Source organism: Pipistrellus kuhlii, unplaced genomic scaffold (assembly GCF_014108245.1).
Source record: "Pipistrellus kuhlii isolate mPipKuh1 unplaced genomic scaffold, mPipKuh1.p scaffold_m20_p_3, whole genome shotgun sequence".
In the NCBI taxonomy this organism is placed as follows: domain Eukaryota; kingdom Metazoa; phylum Chordata; class Mammalia; order Chiroptera; family Vespertilionidae; genus Pipistrellus; species Pipistrellus kuhlii.
In genome coordinates, this window is record NW_023425529.1 from 159,816,386 (window position 1) to 159,837,383 (window position 20,998).

The following is a 20,998-nucleotide window of genomic DNA, read 5'->3' on the forward strand; positions in this document are numbered from 1 at the left end:
CTGTAAATCAAGCCTTCTTGGGAGTCAGTCAAGAACCATACTCCTGAGTTGGATATTCAGCAAGAGTGACCTAGCTTTCGAAGCAAGTCTTTGTCAGGCACATCAAGCATGGTATACACTGAACCCTTTGAGTATCATTGCCTTGTGCATGACTGAACATGCTTGCATTGTGTCCTTTCTGTAGACCACAAATAACCACCTGTGTAGGTAAGTAGGTTCATGGCTGCATCCTGTAGAGTGTGTTCATACACCTTTTCAGTTTGGGTGAAATCCAGGTTTCCTACTTGGGAGCAGGCTTCCATTCTCAAGCTAGGGAGCATTTCATTTCCATACCCATCACAGTCACAGCACACTCTCTTGAGATGTTTATTAGCTAAACAGATTTATTCCTTGCAGTGTAGATTTGTAATCTGGGAAACTTTGAGGAGGGCAGGGGCGGGGGGGGGGGGGGGGGGTGACGTCCATGGAGAATATTGTGACAATGAAGATTACAGTGCATCTCTTTAGAAGTATTATTCAGTCAGCTCTGTGATATATGTTTTGTTTATGAAGAGGTTTTATTAGTATGGGGAAATGTTTCATGTTAAGAAAAATGAGGATGCAGAATGTAACATCAAATGTAATATCAATGATGTAGAAAGAAGCACAAGAGAGAAGACCAGAGGAAAGATGCTAAAGTGCCCTCTGCCCAGAGCTGGGCCTCTTCACCTTCCTCAGGCAGGTTCAACCTATTCATCAGACCAGTCCTCCCTGAGGGGGGAGGAGGCTAATGAGCCCAGGACCAATGAGACTATCCATCTGTCTGTCCCTTTCCTTGTGCCCACTTACATTGTGCCTTGAAAAAAGTTAACTGTTCACAATGCATTTCATCCCAATCTGACACTCAGATGCTGTCTGGATGCTTCTTAACTACCCTTCTACTTAGAGTGGATATATGTGAAAATAAAAATTGGAAAAGTCTGCATCTTTGTGTATTCCAAGAGTTCAAAAACAAAACATAAAAAAAAATTTTTTGGTCTCCAGTTATCAAATTATTTTCTCCACTACTCTGGCACGTTGATATAAGAGAATTGAAAGTTGGCTGTTTCCTCTTTTCCTGGAAAATATTCTAATGACTCTCTTTGATAATATGTCTGATTGTATGTCTCAGGCATAACCAATCTTTTATGAACACGCAGGGAATTATAATGGCACTTCACTTGCAAAGTTGAATATAATGCTACTATTCATGAACAGATGGATTCAGAAAAAAATGGGGAGTGAACACTAGGTTTTTATAGGATCCTTAAGACAAAATGCATGTTGTAGGACCGCGGGGGAAGCTGGGCTGACAGTAGCCGCCACTGGTTGAAGGCCTTCTGAGTTCAGCCCAGGGCTGTGCCTGGGCTTGATTTCTGAGCCCTACAACTAACTGGCTGATTGGCCCTCATTTTGTCTACAAAACACTGTGGTGGAGAAAAGGATTAACCAGATCCTTGGTCCTTTTACTGGCGAAATGAGTCCCTTTTTATCTGTCAGGTTTTGCTGGGGGAATATGCGAGGCAGGGTCTGGATGTCACTGGGAGCACTGCATCTGCAAGCAGCTTGTCTGGGAGCTTCCTTCCAGAGGATGTTTGAATATTTTATACACAGAGCCTCGACCCCGAGCACTGCCTTCCTGAAACTTCTGAGTGTCTCGGCACGCAAAGCTATTTGGAAGCCTCACTCGAGGGCAGTCCGTCTTATACTCCCTGGGAGCAGTTACGGGCAAGTGGCTGCCCCGGGCCACGGGCTGGCATATCGCAGAAGCGTTCACTCCCTGGGGGCACAGTTATGTGCCTGTGTGTGTTCATGAGGCATACACACTGGTTCCCCTGCGGGTTACAACACAGGTCCCAGATGCTGCTCTGAGGACTGGCCCTGGTCAGCAGTGACATTTCAATGGGCCAAGGAGAAATGAGAGGAAAAAATGAGAAAGCAGACCCTATTTACACTGAGTGGCCAGATTATTATGACCTCTGAACACATAATAATCTGGCCATTCAGTGTATACCCTATATAATAAAAGGCTAATATGCAAATTGCCCCCTCAATCAGAAGTTCAACCAGCAGGGAGGCCTGCCAACTGCCCATGTCCCCTCCCCCTGGCTAGCTGGCCAGACCCCACCCATGCACAAATTCATGCATCAGGCCTCTAATACACACACACACACACACACACACACACACACACACACACATACACACACTCTCAAACTGAGTAGCCAGATTATTACGCATTCAGAGATCAGGCCACTCAGTGTATGTGTATGACGTACATTCAATGCTTATAATATTTTGTATACATAGGACATATAATATACACTCTCGCCATGCACATACTTAGGTTTCTAGTGTGAATGTAGCCCTGTAGTCCTGGGGTGAAGCATGGGAACTGGTATTTTCAGAAGCGCCTAAGATGATGCTAATAATCAAAAGCCACTGATCTGATGGAAAGAGTGTGCTCTGCTATTTGGAATCATAAACATAAGATTTAAAACAGGTTGTCCCAGACAAAAAGAGCCAGTGAGGGCCCACAGCTGGTGGGCAGTAAGCCCAGAGTGCCAGACAGGCCCAAATCCCAGTCCAGCTGCATCTGCCCAGGGCCAGGAGCTGATTACCAGCTCCAAGCCAAGAGAACAGCTGGTTGGAGGGCCAGGACCAGAAGCAGAAGAGGAATTGGGAGCTCAGAAGGGAAACCCATGTACAGCAGGTCCGGGAGGGTTGCCTTAGAATTCTCTCAGCATGGCCCCGAGTCAAGTTCCTGTGTTTTTGAAGGCTTGGGCATCCACATTCCCCATTAGCCTCACCCTAGTGGTCTTAAAGCTCCTACTTTGTGTGGCTGACCACAGAGCCCCTCCAGCACCAATGCTGGTGTTTATGAGAACCGGAAATGGTTGTGTTCCAGAAAGCTTTTTGCTGGGTGCTTTGTTGTGTGTGCCTGTGTCCCCAAGACATTTTTCAGGACAGCCAACACTTTAACTGTTAAAAATACAGCATTGGTCCTTGTGAAGGTTAAACGTAGCCCACTCAGTGAAAATGCTGTGATTGTAAGCAGCATGATACCAACAGCTTGGAATTAGCATTCTGGTTAATGAGGCTGGCAGCATGATTTTATAGTGCTCTAGAACCACCAGCAGACACTTCCTCAACAGGCCCTCTGCTACTCCAGGGGCTGTTTACTACTAGATTATATCCCAAGATGGTTTTTAAGTTAGACCTTTTCATGAATGCTTACTGAGTCAACTTTATGTGCATTTTATAGTCTATAAACATTTCACTAGTTGATTCTAATAATTAGAGAAAAAGTATCTTCTGTCATGTATGGGAGGAAAGACTATTCAGACGTGAAGGCAAGAAGGTTACATAGTCCTTTGGAAGAGCTGAAGCTGAGAGTCAGAGGAAGGGGCAATGGGGACCTGTTACCAAGAGCTGGTAAAAGGGGCAAACTCCAGAAATGGAAAACAAATGTTAGCAGGAGGGAGGGAGGAAGGGACAGAAAATGGGTTACTAAGGGCACAGTTACTGAGACATGAGGCCGATATTCTTGCATTCCGGGGGTGGATACGGAAAAGGTGGCCTGATTTGGTGACACGCTTCCCCTGAAGAGGACCCATGGAGCCTTCCAGAAGCAGGAGGAAACACAAGGGCAGCAGATCCCTGCGAAGAAGCTGAATCTGGGCCCAGGGGCTGGGATGGGGGGAATGCAGAGTAGCCAAGGAAAGCCATGCACTTTTCTAGCTCGGAGAGGAGTGATTTGTTTTTTTCTGAATCTCCAGCCTGACTTTTGCACGGGGAAGAAAGCCGTGTGTTTGCTGTCCCCTGAAGACAACAGCTAATAAGCGCCTGGTGGCCCTCCCTGGCCCGGCCCCGTGTTTGGGCCGGCTGGCGCAGTGCTCCTGGCCGCCGCGCTCTAGCTGGGAGGTCATGGCATGTGTTTAATAAGAAGCTGAGGTTTTTTTTGTTTTGTTCTCTTAAATGTCTTCAGGATAATTTGGGGGAGAGTGTGTGCCCCATAAAAGGAAGAAAATGGTGCTTTTGGAGGCTCATCAGTGGCCTGTGGTTGGCAGCGTCGGGACTCTGCCAGTTTCACCGCAGGCCAGGGGCGGCCGCTCTGCTCCAGCATCACTTGGAGAGGCCATGGGGCTAATTGTTTTACACCTGTTTTCATGTTGCTATCGTGTCAGAGCAGAGATGGAGCTCACTGGATGTTCAGTTACTTGTTTTGCAGTGGGTCAGAGGATTGGTAATTTTTTTTTCCTACTGTGATGGAGAAGATCGCTGTTTATGGAAAAGAGGACCCAATTCAGTCCTGACAGAGGGTGTGGGCATGGCAGCCTGTTCTCACCACCATGTGTGGAATGAACTCCCAGAGAGACTAGGGAATCAAAATGTATTCCAGTGCTCTGGGTCTTGGCATATCAGTATTTAATTTGGGGGGAGTTATCTGGAGTCTCCAAAGCACCCAATGTTCTCATGAGAAATGGGGATAGAGATGGGATTCTCATGCATCTGAAGCCTGGCTAGGTCTGTCTTAACAACTTCCAGACCTTACTTAGGTTTGCTTGTCAACCTTCAGCCTTAACCAATACCACATGCTCTTCATCTATAATATAAGACTTAATAAATAAATAAATAAATAAATAAATAAATAAATAAATAAATAAAATCAAAAGTAAATCCTCATTAAGAAAAAGCAGAGTCTTGTGCATAAATCTCATGTTTTAGCTTGGCATGTGCAGTGCATTGGTGCTACAACAGATAGTCAACAGGCTTGAAGGAAACAACGTGGACTTCAATTTTAGCTTCTCAGCATTGTTTAGCTGGACTAGCCCCTGGAGTGATAATCTGTAGCATTTCTAAAGCACCCCATATATTGAACATGATGAAGCTGTAGAAGCTAAGAGAACATCAGATCTCTTTGCTTTTGTGGGAAATCTACAGAGTCGGTGTACAACCCTAATGCTATTTATTGCTGAATGGGAGAAGGTTCATCTGGCTGTTTATGATGCCATAGCATGGCTTGCATCCTTGAGGCTAGGTGAAAAGGGGGAGCAGAGAATAAATGGGCTCTGAGGTTTAAGGTCTGAGAGCCTCTGGTCCAGTGGTAACCCAATGCCGTGAGTAGCCCAGCCTAAAGATATAATTATGTACAGCCACACATCAATCAGCAAGCCTCATATAAGTTGACTTCTAAATCCAGCAAGTCAACCCTTTCCAAACACTTTTTATTCTAAAGTTGTAAAAGAAAAGGATAAAGGGGAGAGGACTAGAATACTTAGAGATAGCAGCATGCAAAAAAGAAAATATTGGATGCTATGACTCTATTCGCAAAAGCTCAGGTTTGGCTCCTCCCACTGACCCTAATGTCTGAGTTCCTTGGGCAGCATCTTCTGAAGGGTGGTCCACCTAGTCCAGAAGCCCCAAAGTCCAGCCTGACAAGCCAATTCTAGGAGAAAGCAAAGCATATAATTCATGGAAACATTTTGAAGTGCAAAGAATTGTAAATGGACAGAGAATATTTCAAAGGTCCTCCAAGTGATGGTGAAGTGGTCTTAAAGCAAACTCCAGCTTCTGGGTTGCTCCAGCGTGGCAGGTATCTGCACAACCCTTTATTGTCTGCAGGCTCTCTTCCTGCTGTTTTCTGCCGAGTGACCTTAAGGGCACCCCTGGCTGGGACTACAAAGGACTGCATCCCTTTCTGACTCTGTTGGGGAATTCATGGGTTGCTACCAAGGAGAGGAGTATTGTCTATTAAAGGCAAATACTTCAGTGGACTGGTAGGAAGCAATGCTGACCTCCGCGTCAGGGCTTGACTATTTACGGTATAGCTGTAGTTCCTGACAGGAGTTTCCTCCCAAGGGTGGTGCTCTGGGAAGCTCTGAATCATGAGGACTTCAGGAAAGGAGTATGACTGCTCTACTTTCCACGTGTCTGTCAAGAGGGAAACAATGGCAAGCATTGCCTTAGACACAGACTCCTATTTAAGGACATTTCTAAGCCACCAAATCATGGAGGGCTCTTGTTCACAGGCTGCTCAACCTTAGACCGTCAAACCAGCACCTCTCCACGCCCCTGCTTTCTCCTCGCTCACTCCCCAAAGAGCTGCATTTGTTTCTTCCTCCTCCTTTTCCATCGTAGTCGGGAAAGCTGTCCGCTCAAGTTCCTAGCTACATGAGGGTGAGCATGACACTAACCCCAAAGAACATCAGATTAGATGCACAGTCCAAAGTGGCATACAGAAAGGACTGGAAGTATGTTTTAAATCAGCAAGGCAAGTTCACTTAACCAATGCAGATAAGCTATCAAAACTCAAGTCAAAACATAGCAATTCATGTAAGAATTACTTTCCGATTTGTGCCCACATACTCCTTTGCACATAATCTTATGCATTGTGTTGTTAAGTATTTATTGTAAGGACTGATGAACTTATAACCTCCCAAGGGCAAGGAGCTGGACTATGTGCCTCTAGATCCTGGTTCTTGGCATTTGTGACTCAAAGTATGTTTTCTAGAAGACATTTAGGGGAGGAGTGTCTATCTGTTGATGCAAATAGCGTAATTCACTTGCCAAGGAACAAAGCAAGAGTTTTTCATTTGGGTGATGGATTACAGGTTTAACCACACCAGACCAGATTGCAATGTCAGTCCAGATTTCTTCCTCCTCCATCTGGAAAGATTTGTGCATTATCAGTCTTCTCATTTCCAGGTCCGTCTTATTGCCATAGCACCGACATTTCCTGGCTTTTGTTGTTCTGTGGCACAAGCTCTGTTTTGAAAGGACAGGAGCATAATAAAAAACGGATATGAAAGAAGGGCCAGATGACATCACTGAAAATATTTAAGGAAGTCCACTCTTTTGCGTGTTTATAATCTCAGCATGTTAGTTGTTTGTAATATGATAAGAGCACTTTTGATACATAAGGGGAGTTACAAGCCTTGTTGCTCAGACAGCATTCAGGAATTTTTATCTTAGGCCCAGAGTGACGGAAAGAGAATAGGAGGTCTTTGGTTTGTGACCCAAGTGACCTTAACTTATTGGTTGACTGTGGGTACAACATTCAGTGTCGATGAACTGCTTAAATTGTGCCAACGCCAGCTATTCTCTGACTTAAAAGGAAAGAAACAATTCTTTCCTTTTAAGTCAGAGAGGTGAATTAGCAGACTAAATTTTCCCTCTCAAAATCTTAAGTCTGAGAAATTGATAATACATGGAACTTAAAAGTGCCAAGGTTAATTCCATAAGCTATAGATTCAGCCTTATATATCTGCTCCATGATCAAATGTTAAAACATTCAGATGTGTCCATAAGCAACGATCTTGCTAAAGAGAGAAAATGTTGACACTTGCTGTGTCACTGAATCGGAACTCTGAGTGTGGAAATAGATGGGCATCTGCCCTTAGTGGGTGAAACAAAGCAAAAGTTAAGAACATGAACAGCAAACCCATTCGGCCATGGGCCAAGCTCATCCCATGAGTGTATTTCACTTCCTCCTAACAACCACCCCACAAGGTAAGAGTGGCAGATTCTACCCAATGTGCAGATAAGGATGATTTGCAAGGCCACGGCACTGGAACTCATGCACCCTTCTCCAAATATGGCACCATGGAGAGCAAACCATGCCCGTCACAGTGGAGAAGTGCACACCTGCCTAAAGCCCTGGGCAAAGCATTATGACAACCTGGAGGCTGATCCTCCTGCAAACTCCCCAGATCCAGCATAAAAACTGAATGTATATGAGAATATGACAGCTTTGGCTCCTAATCCAAAAAAAAATAAAAAAAATAAAAAAAATGCATATGCTAATTTTGAATTAGCCTTATCAATGGAAGTCAGCTCCAACACTTGATCTGAACCTTGTCCAGAAAGAAATGTAGAATTTGGTATGTTAATATTGCAGTTACTGCTGCCTGTAGTTCCTGGGTGTGCAGCACAAAACCATGAGAATTAAAAGCCAACAGCCTGCTGGGGGGCAAAGAGATGCTTGGAATTGAAAATTCACTTGTGGAATATCCAAGTGGATAATCTAGACATAAGTCATTGAGAGCTGCCCACACTGATCAGGACTCTGAGATGGAGCCCCTGGCCCCAGAAATATGCTTCTGCTGTGACTTAGAGTAGATTTTATTCAGACACCTTTCTTTCTATACAAAGAGAAAACTGGTCCACTGCCAGCAGAGGAATCCTCAGTCACCGCTTATATGCAAAGGCATGCATAGATACCGTCTAAAAGCTGCCAGGTATGACAAACTTGGCTAGGTATGTATCAGAGAAGGAGCGAGGCAGAAATTCAGAAATTCTACCCCAGAAGCCAGGCCAACAGCTATGTAAAGTGGCTGTGGTTTTAGTGTGGACTCCCTCTGGCCTCAGAGCCCCACTTTGATTCAGGTTACCATCAAATTTGCAGAGATGAAGCTATTTGTATCTAGACCTGAGCCTGCCCAGGCAACTGCTGGTATCCTTGCATGCCAACACAAACCAATACCTGCCTTGCCTGGACCAGTCCCTACCAAACCAGAACAGAAACCTTATTGTATTATGAAAAAGTATTGCTAAGTCTCTTTCATTTCATTCTTTTGGGATTTCCCCCTCTCCCCCCAAAAAAATTAGCATAGGGGAAGGGTTTGGGACAAAGCTCTTAAACTGGATGTGCATCTCTGGAATAAATAGCTTCAAGGGAACATACTCCTACTTTGTTTCTTACAATGAACAATGTTAAATATTCACTCAGGCTCACATGCCAACACTAACAACATGCACATTTTTATTCATTGCCAGAGAATCCCAAAAAACTGACATGCTGCATAAATAAATAAAATTCAGTGTAGGTAATGTGTGAGGTAATGCCTATACTAACGGATGTCTTGGTAGACTGTATCTCACTGGCTGAACAGGGCATAAACAGAATGGCTCATAAGTATTTAAGGGCATTTATTCTAAATATAACATGGAGCTCTTTGCCGTCTGTGCACTGTAAGACAGAATGTTATAATTATAGGGGTGGCCTCTTGAACAAAAGTTGAAGGCTCCTGATGGATTGTTTTTCACGACACTGAGACGGAACAAGGTCCCTCAGGCTATAAAAATGACTGAGTGACAATAACCTCCACCAAAAATAATGTGGCCAATCTTATTATTTATTTGGTGAAACATTGACACGACTGTATAGCGGGTAAGAGAGTAATGAAGTGGAGTTTGCTTTGCCAAGGTGCATTTTCTCTAACTCAGGTATGCTGATAAATCGTTACTGATCAACAGAAGGATGATGTCAGTATGCAGTGGAAGTCATGTTAGCTCATGCATGATATTTTCCCCAGTGTGTTGTTTGCACACCAGGTAACAGGGCAGCTGAAAGCTAATAGATTAGCACAGTGAACACAGCACACTGTTGAAGAATTTAACTCTGATCCAGATACCCAAGTCCTCAACCTCTTTCTCTTGACTCAGTTGGTCCACATGTCTCCCTAGAAGTGCTGATTGCACGACTGTTCCCAATGTTTGGCCATATGTCCCTTGTTCTCTGCAACTTAGCAGTCTTAATACTTCTCTAAATACCTTTCTATTTAATTGCTTCCTTCACTGTTTTTTAAAAGAAAACACTATATTTACTGTAGTGTTTTTTACTTATTGGAAATTTTACGTATCTATTCAACTGTGCCATGATTTTTACTGGTGCTTTGACTAATTTTATTAGTACCTTGATTACCAAGTTGCTAGGCATTGAGTGGTCTGCCTATAACACGGTTTTCCCCATAAACCTTGTTGGTTTCTACCAGTTTCTACCAGATTCCTGGTTGGACCTACCAGTATCTCGATCCTGGACTTCCAAGCATCCAGAACTGTGAGAAATAAAACTGTGCTGTAAGCCACTGTGTAAGCCACCCAATCTATGCCAGTTTGATATAACAGCCTGAACAGACTAAAGTACCAGGCATCAGTAATTAATAAAAATATGATCAATGGCAGTCTATATTGAGGATGGAGAAGGATGATTCAGAAAGTTGATCTGTTGACAAACCCACTAAAGAAGTGCAAGACAGTATTAAAATGATTTCAAATAGAAGCATCCAGTATCTAACCTCATCCTCTGTGTGTGTGCACGTGTGAGTGCATGTGTGAATGCACATGCACATTTGGTTACACCAATTCCTACAGGGTAGCTGATGGGCATATTGGCTTCAAATTGTGCATGCTTTGTGGCAACTGCATCATGACATCAAGAAGAGAGGCTTTACACCAAGACCAGTTTAGCTCAATGGATAGAGCGTCAGCTTGGGGACTGAAAGGTTCCGGGTTTGATTCCGGTCAAGGGTATGTACCTTGGTTGCGGGCACATCCCCAGTAGGGGGTGTGCAAGAGGCAGCTGGTTGATGTCTATCTCTCATTGATGTTTCTAACTCTCTATCTCTCTCCCTTCCTCTCTGTACAAAATCAATAAAATATATTTTTTTTAAAAAAAAGAAGAAGAAGAAGAGAGGCTTTAGCAATCATAGCACCTCCCCTGGGAGGACCCTGACACGTCAGGGAACCCCAGCCAGGATCTTGCATCAGGACATTGGTCAAACAGGCAGAACACAGGCCAACATGAGCTATATCATCCGTGACCAAGAAGCCATGACAGGAAAAGGGGAGTCAGATTGGTAACGGGGGTCTTTCGTGGAGAGCTGAACAAGCTGTTTCAAAATGTTTGAAAAGGAAAGGAACTCATTCTCACTTAAGACTGGTGGCTGTGTTTCATTTGTAATTCAAGACTTTGGAAATCCCAGGGAGGAAGTGGTTTAAGATCAACCTTTGGAATCAAGTGGGTAATACCCAATTCTAAATAAAACTCAGCCTTAGATGCATAAGCATATCTAAATTGCAAGGGAAATAAATCTTCAGATGTCTGAGGAGCTGACACTGTGGCTGCCATGAATGTTATCAGAGGCAATGGACGTGTGGGGGTAATGAATATATTTCTGGAGTTAAACAGGAATTAGAAATAGGAGGATATCAGAACTCAAATGAGCTAGCCATTTGATGACAAAGAAGAAATACCTTAAAATGGAGGCAGTTCAGATAGGATATTTCATACTCCCACACAAAATTATCTGCATTTCAAGGCATGCTCACTTGGCTGTATGCCTACTCTGTCGATTTACTATCTAGTTGTCCCCCACCCAGTCTATACAATCACTGATTTGTGCCTTGCCTGATTCCTGCCTACAGCTATACGCTCCTATGTATCTGGGTCTTCACTGTATAGATTCCAAATTTCTAGACTAGATGACTCAAGATGAGGCAATTTTAAATCTCCACCCAGCACCTAATGAAGGAATGGAACAATGAGACCTCAACCTATCTCAGGTGAAAGATCACTACACTGAACAGGCACTGTGGAAGGAGGGAGGGATGCTCAGGGTAGAGCCCATATCACCTGTACTATGTCACCTGTCACACAGAGATGTGACAGAAAATGCCAAGCCCCCTTTTCCTAACCCGATGGACCACGTGTCTTCACCTGGAGGACCAGACCCACCCACACTCTGAGATCAGTTCTAGCCCTGGGCAAGGAATTTCTCAGGAAGCATTGGCTCATACATCCTTGGCTGGGTTTCAGCCCTCATTGCTGTGACTGGGGGTCCATGCCAGAGAGTGAAGCCTGCACCTGATACTAATGACCATTAAGATGTGGATGGTGCAGGAGACTTGATGAAGCACATCGTTGAGTCTTCTCATCAGACCTAGGAGAGGGCTACTATCCTCATTTTGTGCAGAGGGCACTGCTGTTCAGAAAAAAAATGAGGTCATTTCTCTGTCAAGACTGCCCTTTGCCCTATCAGGACACCTGATCTACCTCATTCCTACCTTCCAGCCTCACAGACTAAACAGTCCCTGCTAGGGGCCTTCCTTATCCTGGAGTTTAGCAACTTGAATGTAGTCTGTCATTTAGCCTACTTTATATGTCATAAGCATAAATGATGTAATTTGAGAAAGTGTTCTGGCTCGGCCTTTAGCCTACTGGCACTCTCTGTGCCTGCCAACAGCCTTCCCCATCTGTTTAGATTCCTGAACTGGGGGGGGGGGGGGGGGGGGGCGGTTAATCAGTCCTACCTGTCAATGCCCAAGCCCTGGCAGTAAAGGATGGCTGTCATAGGTACTCTTGTCAATAGCAAAATCCATTCAGAAAACACAAGACTTAGAGCCGCCTGAGAAGAGAGGGTGGAGAACTGTTGGCTAGTCATTGCTCGTAAAAACGTGTAAGCCTTCGAGTATAAAAACCATGTAGCTTATTTCATTTGATGACTCAAATGAAAGCACCCAATGCCATGCCTTCTGGTTATGTCTGCTGCAAAGGTGAGCCAGAAGGAAGAGTGATATTATCCCTCAGGTATTCACCTGGGCAAAAGCAAAAGAACTCCTGGAGGACGTGAAGACCGTCATCCTAGAAAGACCTGCTGTAGGTCATTATATCTCTTGTGAACCACTGTCATCCTTTCTAACACAACATCCCCCTTTCCCCCTGCCTTCTCCTAGCCCCATGATAACAGGCAGCAACTCAAGATGTAACTGCACTAGAACGAGTTGGTACTCGGTAACAGTCCATTGGAGTAGGTCATTTTAAATGGGTGAGCACTCCTGTCCATCTGTTATTTCACTGCCTACAATGTGGCAATTTCAGGACCATCTAGAGTGAGCACATTTACTTTGGATGTCCTTGAAATGCTATTACACAAAGGAAACTGAGTTGGCTGGATTTCCCACCCCGTGTATTGGGAAGAAGGGTTTTGTTCTGTGTGGAGTGGCTGTGATCTGCATTTCCTCTGCCATATACCCTGTCTTGCTAATACTATGTTGGAATTATTTCCTTAATTTCTAAAGCTGCATGTGCGGAAATGGCTTATATTTCCTGTTTTGATAAACTAATAGAATTTTACTGGGAAACTTGTTCTCAAGCTGGCTTTCTTCTTTGTTGAACCCTTTTTGGACTAAAAGGATAATTCTAAAAAGTCTTGCTTGACTGGACTTGTGACAAAGACAAAGACTTGTACAGATACTTTTTTTTTTTTACCTTAAATATGAAAGATTACTTTTTTGCAATAAGAAATGTTTGTCTTTTATGTCCGTTAGAATGGATTATTCAATATCCTTCTGTGCAGGAAGCTGGGGTTGGATGCTGGGGGCAATCCAATGGTAAAATATCTGTAAATTCCCTACAGAGACTTGCTCTTTTTGGCTGGAGGTATATTGGCTTGAAAAGACTTTTTTGGACAAGAAGTTTCTTGGAACATGTGGAGGACAAAATATTCTTTGTTATAGGACAAATGAGTTTTGTTCTTGCATGTTCATATAAATTTGATTAATACTCATTTCTTATGTGCAAGTTGAAAACAATGGCAAGCATTTTTTCATATATATATATATATATATATATACATACATATATATATATATATATATGCATATATATATAGTATCAACTTTAAATGATATTTATATCTGCAGAAAGCTAGGTACATGTCCATGGATTTGTTCTTTTAATATACATGGATGGTTCACACTGGTAGTTATAGAAATAGCAAGTCTTAGAGTCTAAATGTTTTATGGATTTTGTTTTCTGGCATTCCACTTGCTATTTAAACTTATTTTTAAATGTCCTAAATATGAGGACAAATCTGCCATTGGGAGAAGTGACAATGAGCTGTTTTCTCGGTGTTTGTAAATAGGGCCACTCCCCAGAGGCCTGCAGAGGAGTACCCCTTTTCACCAGGCAGCAGAGAAAATGATCCCTAACGAAAGCAGCATGACACTCACTTCTCCTGGTGCCAATGGATTGCACAAATAGGAGACAGGGCCAGCAGCATGTGGGACCGGATGCTCCCTTAATCTCGCAGCTGTTACTATTGATCTCTCTACTCTTAAATCCTCACTGAATTCCATTTATAGATGGCAGAGCAAAGTCTCATCTGGCAGTCAGAAAGCCAGCGGCTCAAGGCAAGAAATTCTCTACATGACTCGGATAGGTTCCTGATTCAGGAAGCTAGAACTCAACTTTCCTTAAAAGATTCCATCACTTCTGTTCTACCAGAGACAAAAGACTGACCGAGGAATCTAGATCATGCATCTAGGACAGTGGTCGACAAACTCATTAGTCAACAGAGCGGCAAACTGCAGCTCACAGATTGTCAACCACTGATTTAGGATGATTAGGATGCCTCTAGGACAAACTGAATGCACATGCTAACAGATGTCTTTTTAAATCTTTCTAAATGTAATGATGCCAAGATTCAGATAAGGCTCCAAAGCAAAGAATTTCCTTATAAAACACTAACCAAGAAATCTCTTGTTCAGAGCTCTCTGCGTTGCCCCTGGAAACCATGTGCATTCCATTTGAGTAGAATATGATCCAAGGTTTCTAGAAAATGTATCTTATGCCTTAACATTGCCAAATGGCTCTTTAGGGATCTAAGTCATTTCCAATTCCTAGACTTTCTAATAGCATAGCAGTGCTGGCTACCAGCTCGGGGCAGGGAGAGTCTTCAAAGGCTGTTTTGAATAAGGACAAGAGGATAAAAATGTTTTGGCACTCTGGTTGATTAGAAGCTCAGCAACTGAGTCCTGAGTGCTCAGAGCTTCTCTAAACATGCCACAGGTGCCAGGGGTCAAGGAGAGCCTGAGGGCTGACATTTGTCTAGGACAGACATGTCTGAGTCCGTTTTAGGCATGGAACACACTGAATTCTTACAAACTACTGCTTTCTATTCCACTAAAGGGAATGGCTCAGTGATTGGCTGCTCTCCCATTGTCTCTGAACAACTTCTCTTCACAATGCCAGTCTATTAATCTAGTGCAGTGCTCTACACACTTCAAGGGGCTTACCTGGACATTCTGTTAGAAAGCTGGTTCTTATTCAATCAATCTGAGGTGGGGTCTGCAATTCTAACGAGTGCCAAGGTAATACTGATGTTGCATCCACACACCACACTGGGAGTAGAAATGGTCTAGATGCAGAACAGCAGCCTTTTAAGCATGGATTGATTGGTTACCTCTTTGCTGTTGTATCTGGTCAATCAACCTTCCTTCTCTCCTTCTCCCTTCTCCCATTTCAGTGGTGACACTATTTTCAGGCAAATATTCCTCAGACTCTTTATTCATTGTCTTCACCATGCACTCTCACTCCTTCTCATTTCTTTAGTGTCCACGGCTCTCTCCACTCCACTCTCCCTTGCCAATATTAATTGTTTCAGGGACTACCCATTCTTCATCTTTACAGGTATAGCCCAGAGATATTCCCAGTCTACTATGCTGCGTATGTCTAAGCTGCTCTCTATCTTATTTTCCAAACCTTATGATTCACACTTATTTTTCAAAACTACTAGCAGTCCCATAGTACTTTCTGAGATGCTTACAATGATATCAAAATGAACATCCCTTTCACTAAGGCTGCAAGTTTCTTAATTCCTCTACTTTTTCTGGAAGGAGCAGGTGATTCCAGTGGGGCCTAGTCTCTAGGTTGGTGGGTGACCAGACAGCTGCCCAGATGGGAGCACTTACAGGTCCTCAGTGAATGTTCATTCATTTGCTGAAGAAATTAATGATTAATCCCCCCAGTCAAACTCCTTCCATAGTTTGGGAATTAGAGCCACAGTTTGAAATGGTCAAGTATCTTGGCTTCCATTGAGCAAGAAGAACTGAGGATGTCCCATACCTATAGATTGTCTTTTTCCTGGATTATGAAGTGGCAGTGGATTGAAGTTGAGTCCTGAAACAGGAGTTGAGGGATAGGGCTATGTAAGGCCATCCTGAGGATTATAAGAAGAATGGGTTCAAATTCACTCCAGTCCAAGAGGTTCCTGGTTTCCTAATGATAATAGTCCAGAGGTCTTGCTTTCCTGAGCCTAGAGGGGAGTGGTTCTCTGTCTCTCCCCTTGGTAGCAGTAGCGAGGGCCTCAGGTCAGGCAGCAGGGAGGTTCTTCCTTGTGAATAGGCCCATAAGAAGGGAGTACAGTGGAGCCCAAGTGAAAGAATCCTGGCTAAGGTAGTCCTGTCGGTCGGTTATTTGGTATGATTTTAATGGCACTCACCACAATTTAAATTATGTAGGTTTCATTGTTCATTTACATAATTTTCTTGTCAGTTTGTTTACATGATCTATTCCCTACTTAATATCCATGGCCCAACACAGCATATCACCCTGAGTGAAAATTCAGTGAAGAATGAATGAATAAATGAATGAATGAATTTGCAAAGTGGAAGAGTGGATGAGTTATTCTCAAGACCCTTCCAGCTGTCGTATTAGTTTGGAATTGGGTGAGTCAAGTGATCTCTCCCTGATGGAGCTGAAGGAAAGTGTGCCCCTAAATACTCAGAGCTGGGGAGCATGTGGCATAGGCTCCTTTGTGGTCCCAGAGGCCGCATGGGAGCAGTTTCTGTGTGAATATGAGGCCATAGGACTTGTGCATGTTAGAGTCCAGCGTACTCCAGGGAGTTGGAGCCTTTACCAGTTTTCACAGATCTTCAGCATAATTGGTCTCATTGGGCCATGGCCCCTTTTCTGCCCCATGATGAAGAACCTCAAAACAAGGGGGAGAGTTTGGGCCAGCTCAGTTGAAAGGCTGGGGCATGGTCCATGACAGTGGACACTCTTCACACCTTAAGCAGCGTCCATGGGAGCCTCCTGCCCTGGGAACTGTACCTCCTTAGATGCCTAGACGGTGACCTCACTGATCTATAGGAGGCCTTGGGAAAGCATGGTTTTGGAATGTTGCTCTACACCGTGCTCCAATGGGAATCCAGATTTGAAGTGAGAAACTAGGGGTGTCGAACTCAATCAGAGAAGGGGCCAAAATCTAAAATCTAACCTAAATCGCGGGCCAAATGGTTTACTGAACAGTCATAAACTGTCATTGTGATGGAAATGAAGCGGAGTGCAGTGATGACAGCGCGGTGCGGGCCACATTGCAAGGCCTGGCGGGACGGATTTGGCCCGCGGGCCTTGTGTTTGACACATGTGCTCTACACCGTGCTCCAATGGGAATCCAGATTTGAAGTGAGAAACTATGGGAGGATTTAATTGATGTTTCTGAGAGAGCCTAACCATACAGGTGAGAGCATGCCTTCCTGGAGTTAAAGATCTGGACCAGGGCCAGCTTGTCACCTTTGAGGGTAGTAGGCAGACCCTTGAGGTGGATGTAGGATAGGAGGAAACCAGTCATCTTTATTAAGGAATTGACAAGAAGGATCACGCTTTGTCTGTGAGTTGTGCTGAGTAATAAAAGCAAGGGTAGATGAAAGGGCCTAGAACGTGAGCAGTGGTTGCTGTGAGCTTTTAATATTCTTCTGTTGGGAGTGGGGTGGGGGCTGGGACACAGACATAGGATGCCAAAGAGCAATTCACACACTCCTCATCCAAGGTCCTCAGAAGATAATTCATATCCTGAGACTGTTCCAGAGCCCAGGTCCCAACAGGGGAATGCAGAGGCTCAGGTCTGAAACTTGTTCAGTCTTTAAGAGACGTCTGGAACACATGCCCTGCCCTAGTAAAGTAAATAATTCTGTTCATCCGGAGATCTGGCATTCCAATACTTAGGGCTCTTGTACATTTGGAATTCATAAGAGTCCCTCAGTAGTATATGTAAGATGCTGATGAGAAAACACACACACCCCACATTACATCACACAGAGACACGTACACATACACACAAACAACACACACACATGGGGCTAGAATTTTATGATAGGAATTGTCTGTGGCTTGTAAGGTGGAGGGCTATCTCTTGACAATTTATTCCTTACCTCCTGAGACAGGGTATCTGAGCCATGGACACACAGTTGGAAAAGTGTTGAGACTAAGAGTTAGCCACCCTTCAAGTCTTAGTTCCAAAAGCAAAGAAGCACTATTAAATTTCAAGCAGGTTATGAAGAACTCATTTCTATAACTAAATCCAGCACATAGCCTAAGCCTAGAATAGAAAGTCTGTTGGATCAATTTGAAACCATTAAAATTATTTTAACCATTGATTTATACACAAGAACTTGGCAAGTGGCTTTAAAATCAAAACTAAAAATAGCAGATGGAGAATATGAGTTTATGCTTCACCCATTGGAGTGAGGAGTCCCTCTACCCTTTCTAAAATCTGCTAAGTGAATTATTGCATGAACCAGGGATACCTGCCAACATACCTATTCATGTCACAATCATATGTAATACAAAGTGTAAATAGGGCAGTCCATATAGACTTCTCTCTTTGGTGCTAAGGGTAGTTCATAAAACCAGGGCTTATCATGGAGCTTGACTTACCTAATATAAAAGCCAAATATTCAAAATCATGGAATTTCAAAATGAACCCCCCAATAGATAAACATTGAAGTCATAAAAATTGGAAAATACCTAGAACCCTATTTTGAGGGTGTGAAAGGATTCTCTGTGTGTTTACTCTTACGCTGTGGAACTCATGCTGTTTCATTGCCTCACTCAGGCCAGATAACCAAAAGGATATTCAGAAGGCTTTCCAGGTATTGGTTTCTTTTCAGGATCTGATATTTTCAGATTATTTTTAAATTCTTTAAAGTAATGACTGATATTAGATTAGGTTAGGAATTACAATTAAAACACACAAAAAATGAAACTTTCAATGAGACCTCTCTACAAAAAGAACATTGAGTAGTTATTGAGGTGTAAGGTAAACTCTGGCCAGATGGCTTTGAGTCTGAGTTTGCTTGTGTACCCATCTGAGGTTGAACATTCAGGAGGGCCGTGCTAGCAGGAGTCACAGAGGCAGCCAGGTAAAAGATCAGCATTTCCATGTGAACATTCAGTACCATGCCAGGAACGAGGAAGATGCTAGCATGAAAAACAGAAAAACTTACAGAGGGCGTTCCTACGTGACCATCCTGTTTAGTCATTGAGACTTAATTCAAAAGAGAATGGAAGATCTGGGGTAAAATGCAGTTCTGTTTAAAGTTGGAGTGGGTTCTGTTGTCTGGGGAGTGTTACTTGCATAGTAGCATTTGGCTCATGCACACCAGAAGCTAACGGTGCCCAGGGTCCCTTGAGTATAAATGCCTGCTGATAGGCAGTCTAGATGAAGGATGAGAAGCCAGACAGCAGATTCTCCTGTGAACAGCTGCACTAACTCACCTTGGGGAATGGGGAGAAAGGGAGAGGTATAGGAGGAGGAGGGCAGGGATTGGCTGATCAGAGAGGAGAGAGAGAAAAGCCAACCCAATTGTCATTTCCTGCTCAAAATATGTAGTACTGTGAACACAGTCTGAAATAGCTCAGATATAGTCCAGTCTCCAAGTCCATATTTTACCTGAAAAACCTAGATCAAGGGCAAGAAACAGTTCTTTCCCCTAATTCTGGTTGGCATTGTCTAGCCAGAGAACTCTCTAAAATTATCCACTCAGCTCATTAAAAACTTATAGCTCAGTATATGATTTAAAAGTTCCATTATGCCACCCAACCTGACTAAATAAATACTTTCCCAACCCCCCTGCTCTCTTACTGCCCTTGGGTCTTGCTCACAGAGTGAAGGGAAGAAAATGGCCTTTTCCTCTGCAGAGGGATCACCATGGATGTCAGGGTACCTATGTGATCGAAGTGAGGGTTTGTCATCCTATCAGGTGTATTTCCAAGTCCTGCCTCCACATCAGAACCCCCCTGCCTTTAGTCCACCAGGCTCTGTGTTGTGGGATGGGGGCCCAGGGTTGCCCTGCCATATTTAACTTTAACCTTGAACATCTCCGGGATGAATCCCCCACATTTCCAGGCAAAACGAAGGGCGCTTTCTATAGGCCTGGAGTTTCTCCGTCACACTGAAGCTCTTAACACAAAGCGTCCTTTTGGGTTTACTTCATGTCAAATCCCTGGATTCAGGGGATGTTCTACTTGACTTTCCAGCCCCGGGATCAAGCTTGACATCTGGCACTTAGTAGGCACTGAAAAAAAAGCTTATTGATCATGGAGTGGGCATTACTAAGAGTGCCCTTAATGTAAACTGTGACTTTGGATGATAATGACAAGCCATTGTAGGTTCATAGATTTTAACAAATGTCTCACTCTGGTGGGAGGAATGTTGATAATGGTTGGAAAACTGTGCATGTGAGGGCAGGGGTTATATGGGAAATCTCTGTATACCTTTTGCTGTGGACCTGAAACTGCTCTGAAAACTAAAGTCTGTTTGTTGTGAATGAATAGATAGTTGTTCAAATCAGAAGTACTCTCAACAGGTAGCATTAGGATGTGTATCATCGTTGAGTATTTTACGTAACGTTCCCTTTGTGTTTTCTGTCTGCAGGGGGTGAAGAAGTTTGATGAGCCCTGCGGAGGGAGAGACTGCAGTGGGGGCTGCCAGTGCTACCCTGAGAAAGGAGGGCGGGTAAGTCGTTGCAAGAAACGTTATTATCTTCCTTACACTCCCATTGTCAATCAGAGTGCCTTACGTTGCCTGGTGAAGTCCACTGCATACTTTCCTAAGAAATTATTATATTCTTCTCCACTGGAACAAACAATATAATGCAAATTGGGATCAACTTGTACTACTCTCTCAATAAATCGAGAATAATGCTAACTTTCTTAAGCATCTTTTCCTCTTACTCATTGCTATGAACACATATGTCTGTGTATGTATATGTATAATGCGACTATTTTTATTCTTACTATGTGGTACACAAATATATGTTTTATAACAATACATAGAGAAAACAGGGTTGCATTCATACTGCAGAACAGATATTCCAACTTGAGAGCACCAGCCTCATACCAATTCTGTTTAAATTATTCTACTCATTTTCTGAATGTTCTTTATGTAGCTATGTCATAGGTAGTAAGAGGGGGGAAAAAGTCACCCCAAATTATTATCATAACACCTGGTAGAGTTCAAACTAATATGGTCAAGCAAAGTGATTGGTCTCTCGTTCCGTTTCCATTAAAGCTGGTGTTTGGGTCTTCGCATCGCTGATTTTAAAAAGACACTGTTTATATTTATATGAGTAAGCC

At 43.4% G+C, this 20,998-nt stretch overlaps 1 protein-coding gene across 3 annotated transcripts in view; it reads left to right on the plus strand.

Annotated features, from left to right (window-relative positions):
* The window catches only part of COL4A2 (collagen type IV alpha 2 chain), a 181,689-nt gene that overhangs the window by 27,145 nt on the left and 133,546 nt on the right, over positions 1 to 20,998 (plus strand). For all 3 annotated transcript variants that reach the window (XM_045588783.1, XM_045588782.1, XM_036459285.2), the window contains exon 4: positions 20,298 to 20,378. In XM_045588783.1, the coding sequence (XP_045444739.1) occupies positions 20,298 to 20,378 (81 nt within the window). The remainder of the gene's footprint in view (positions 1 to 20,297; positions 20,379 to 20,998) is intronic.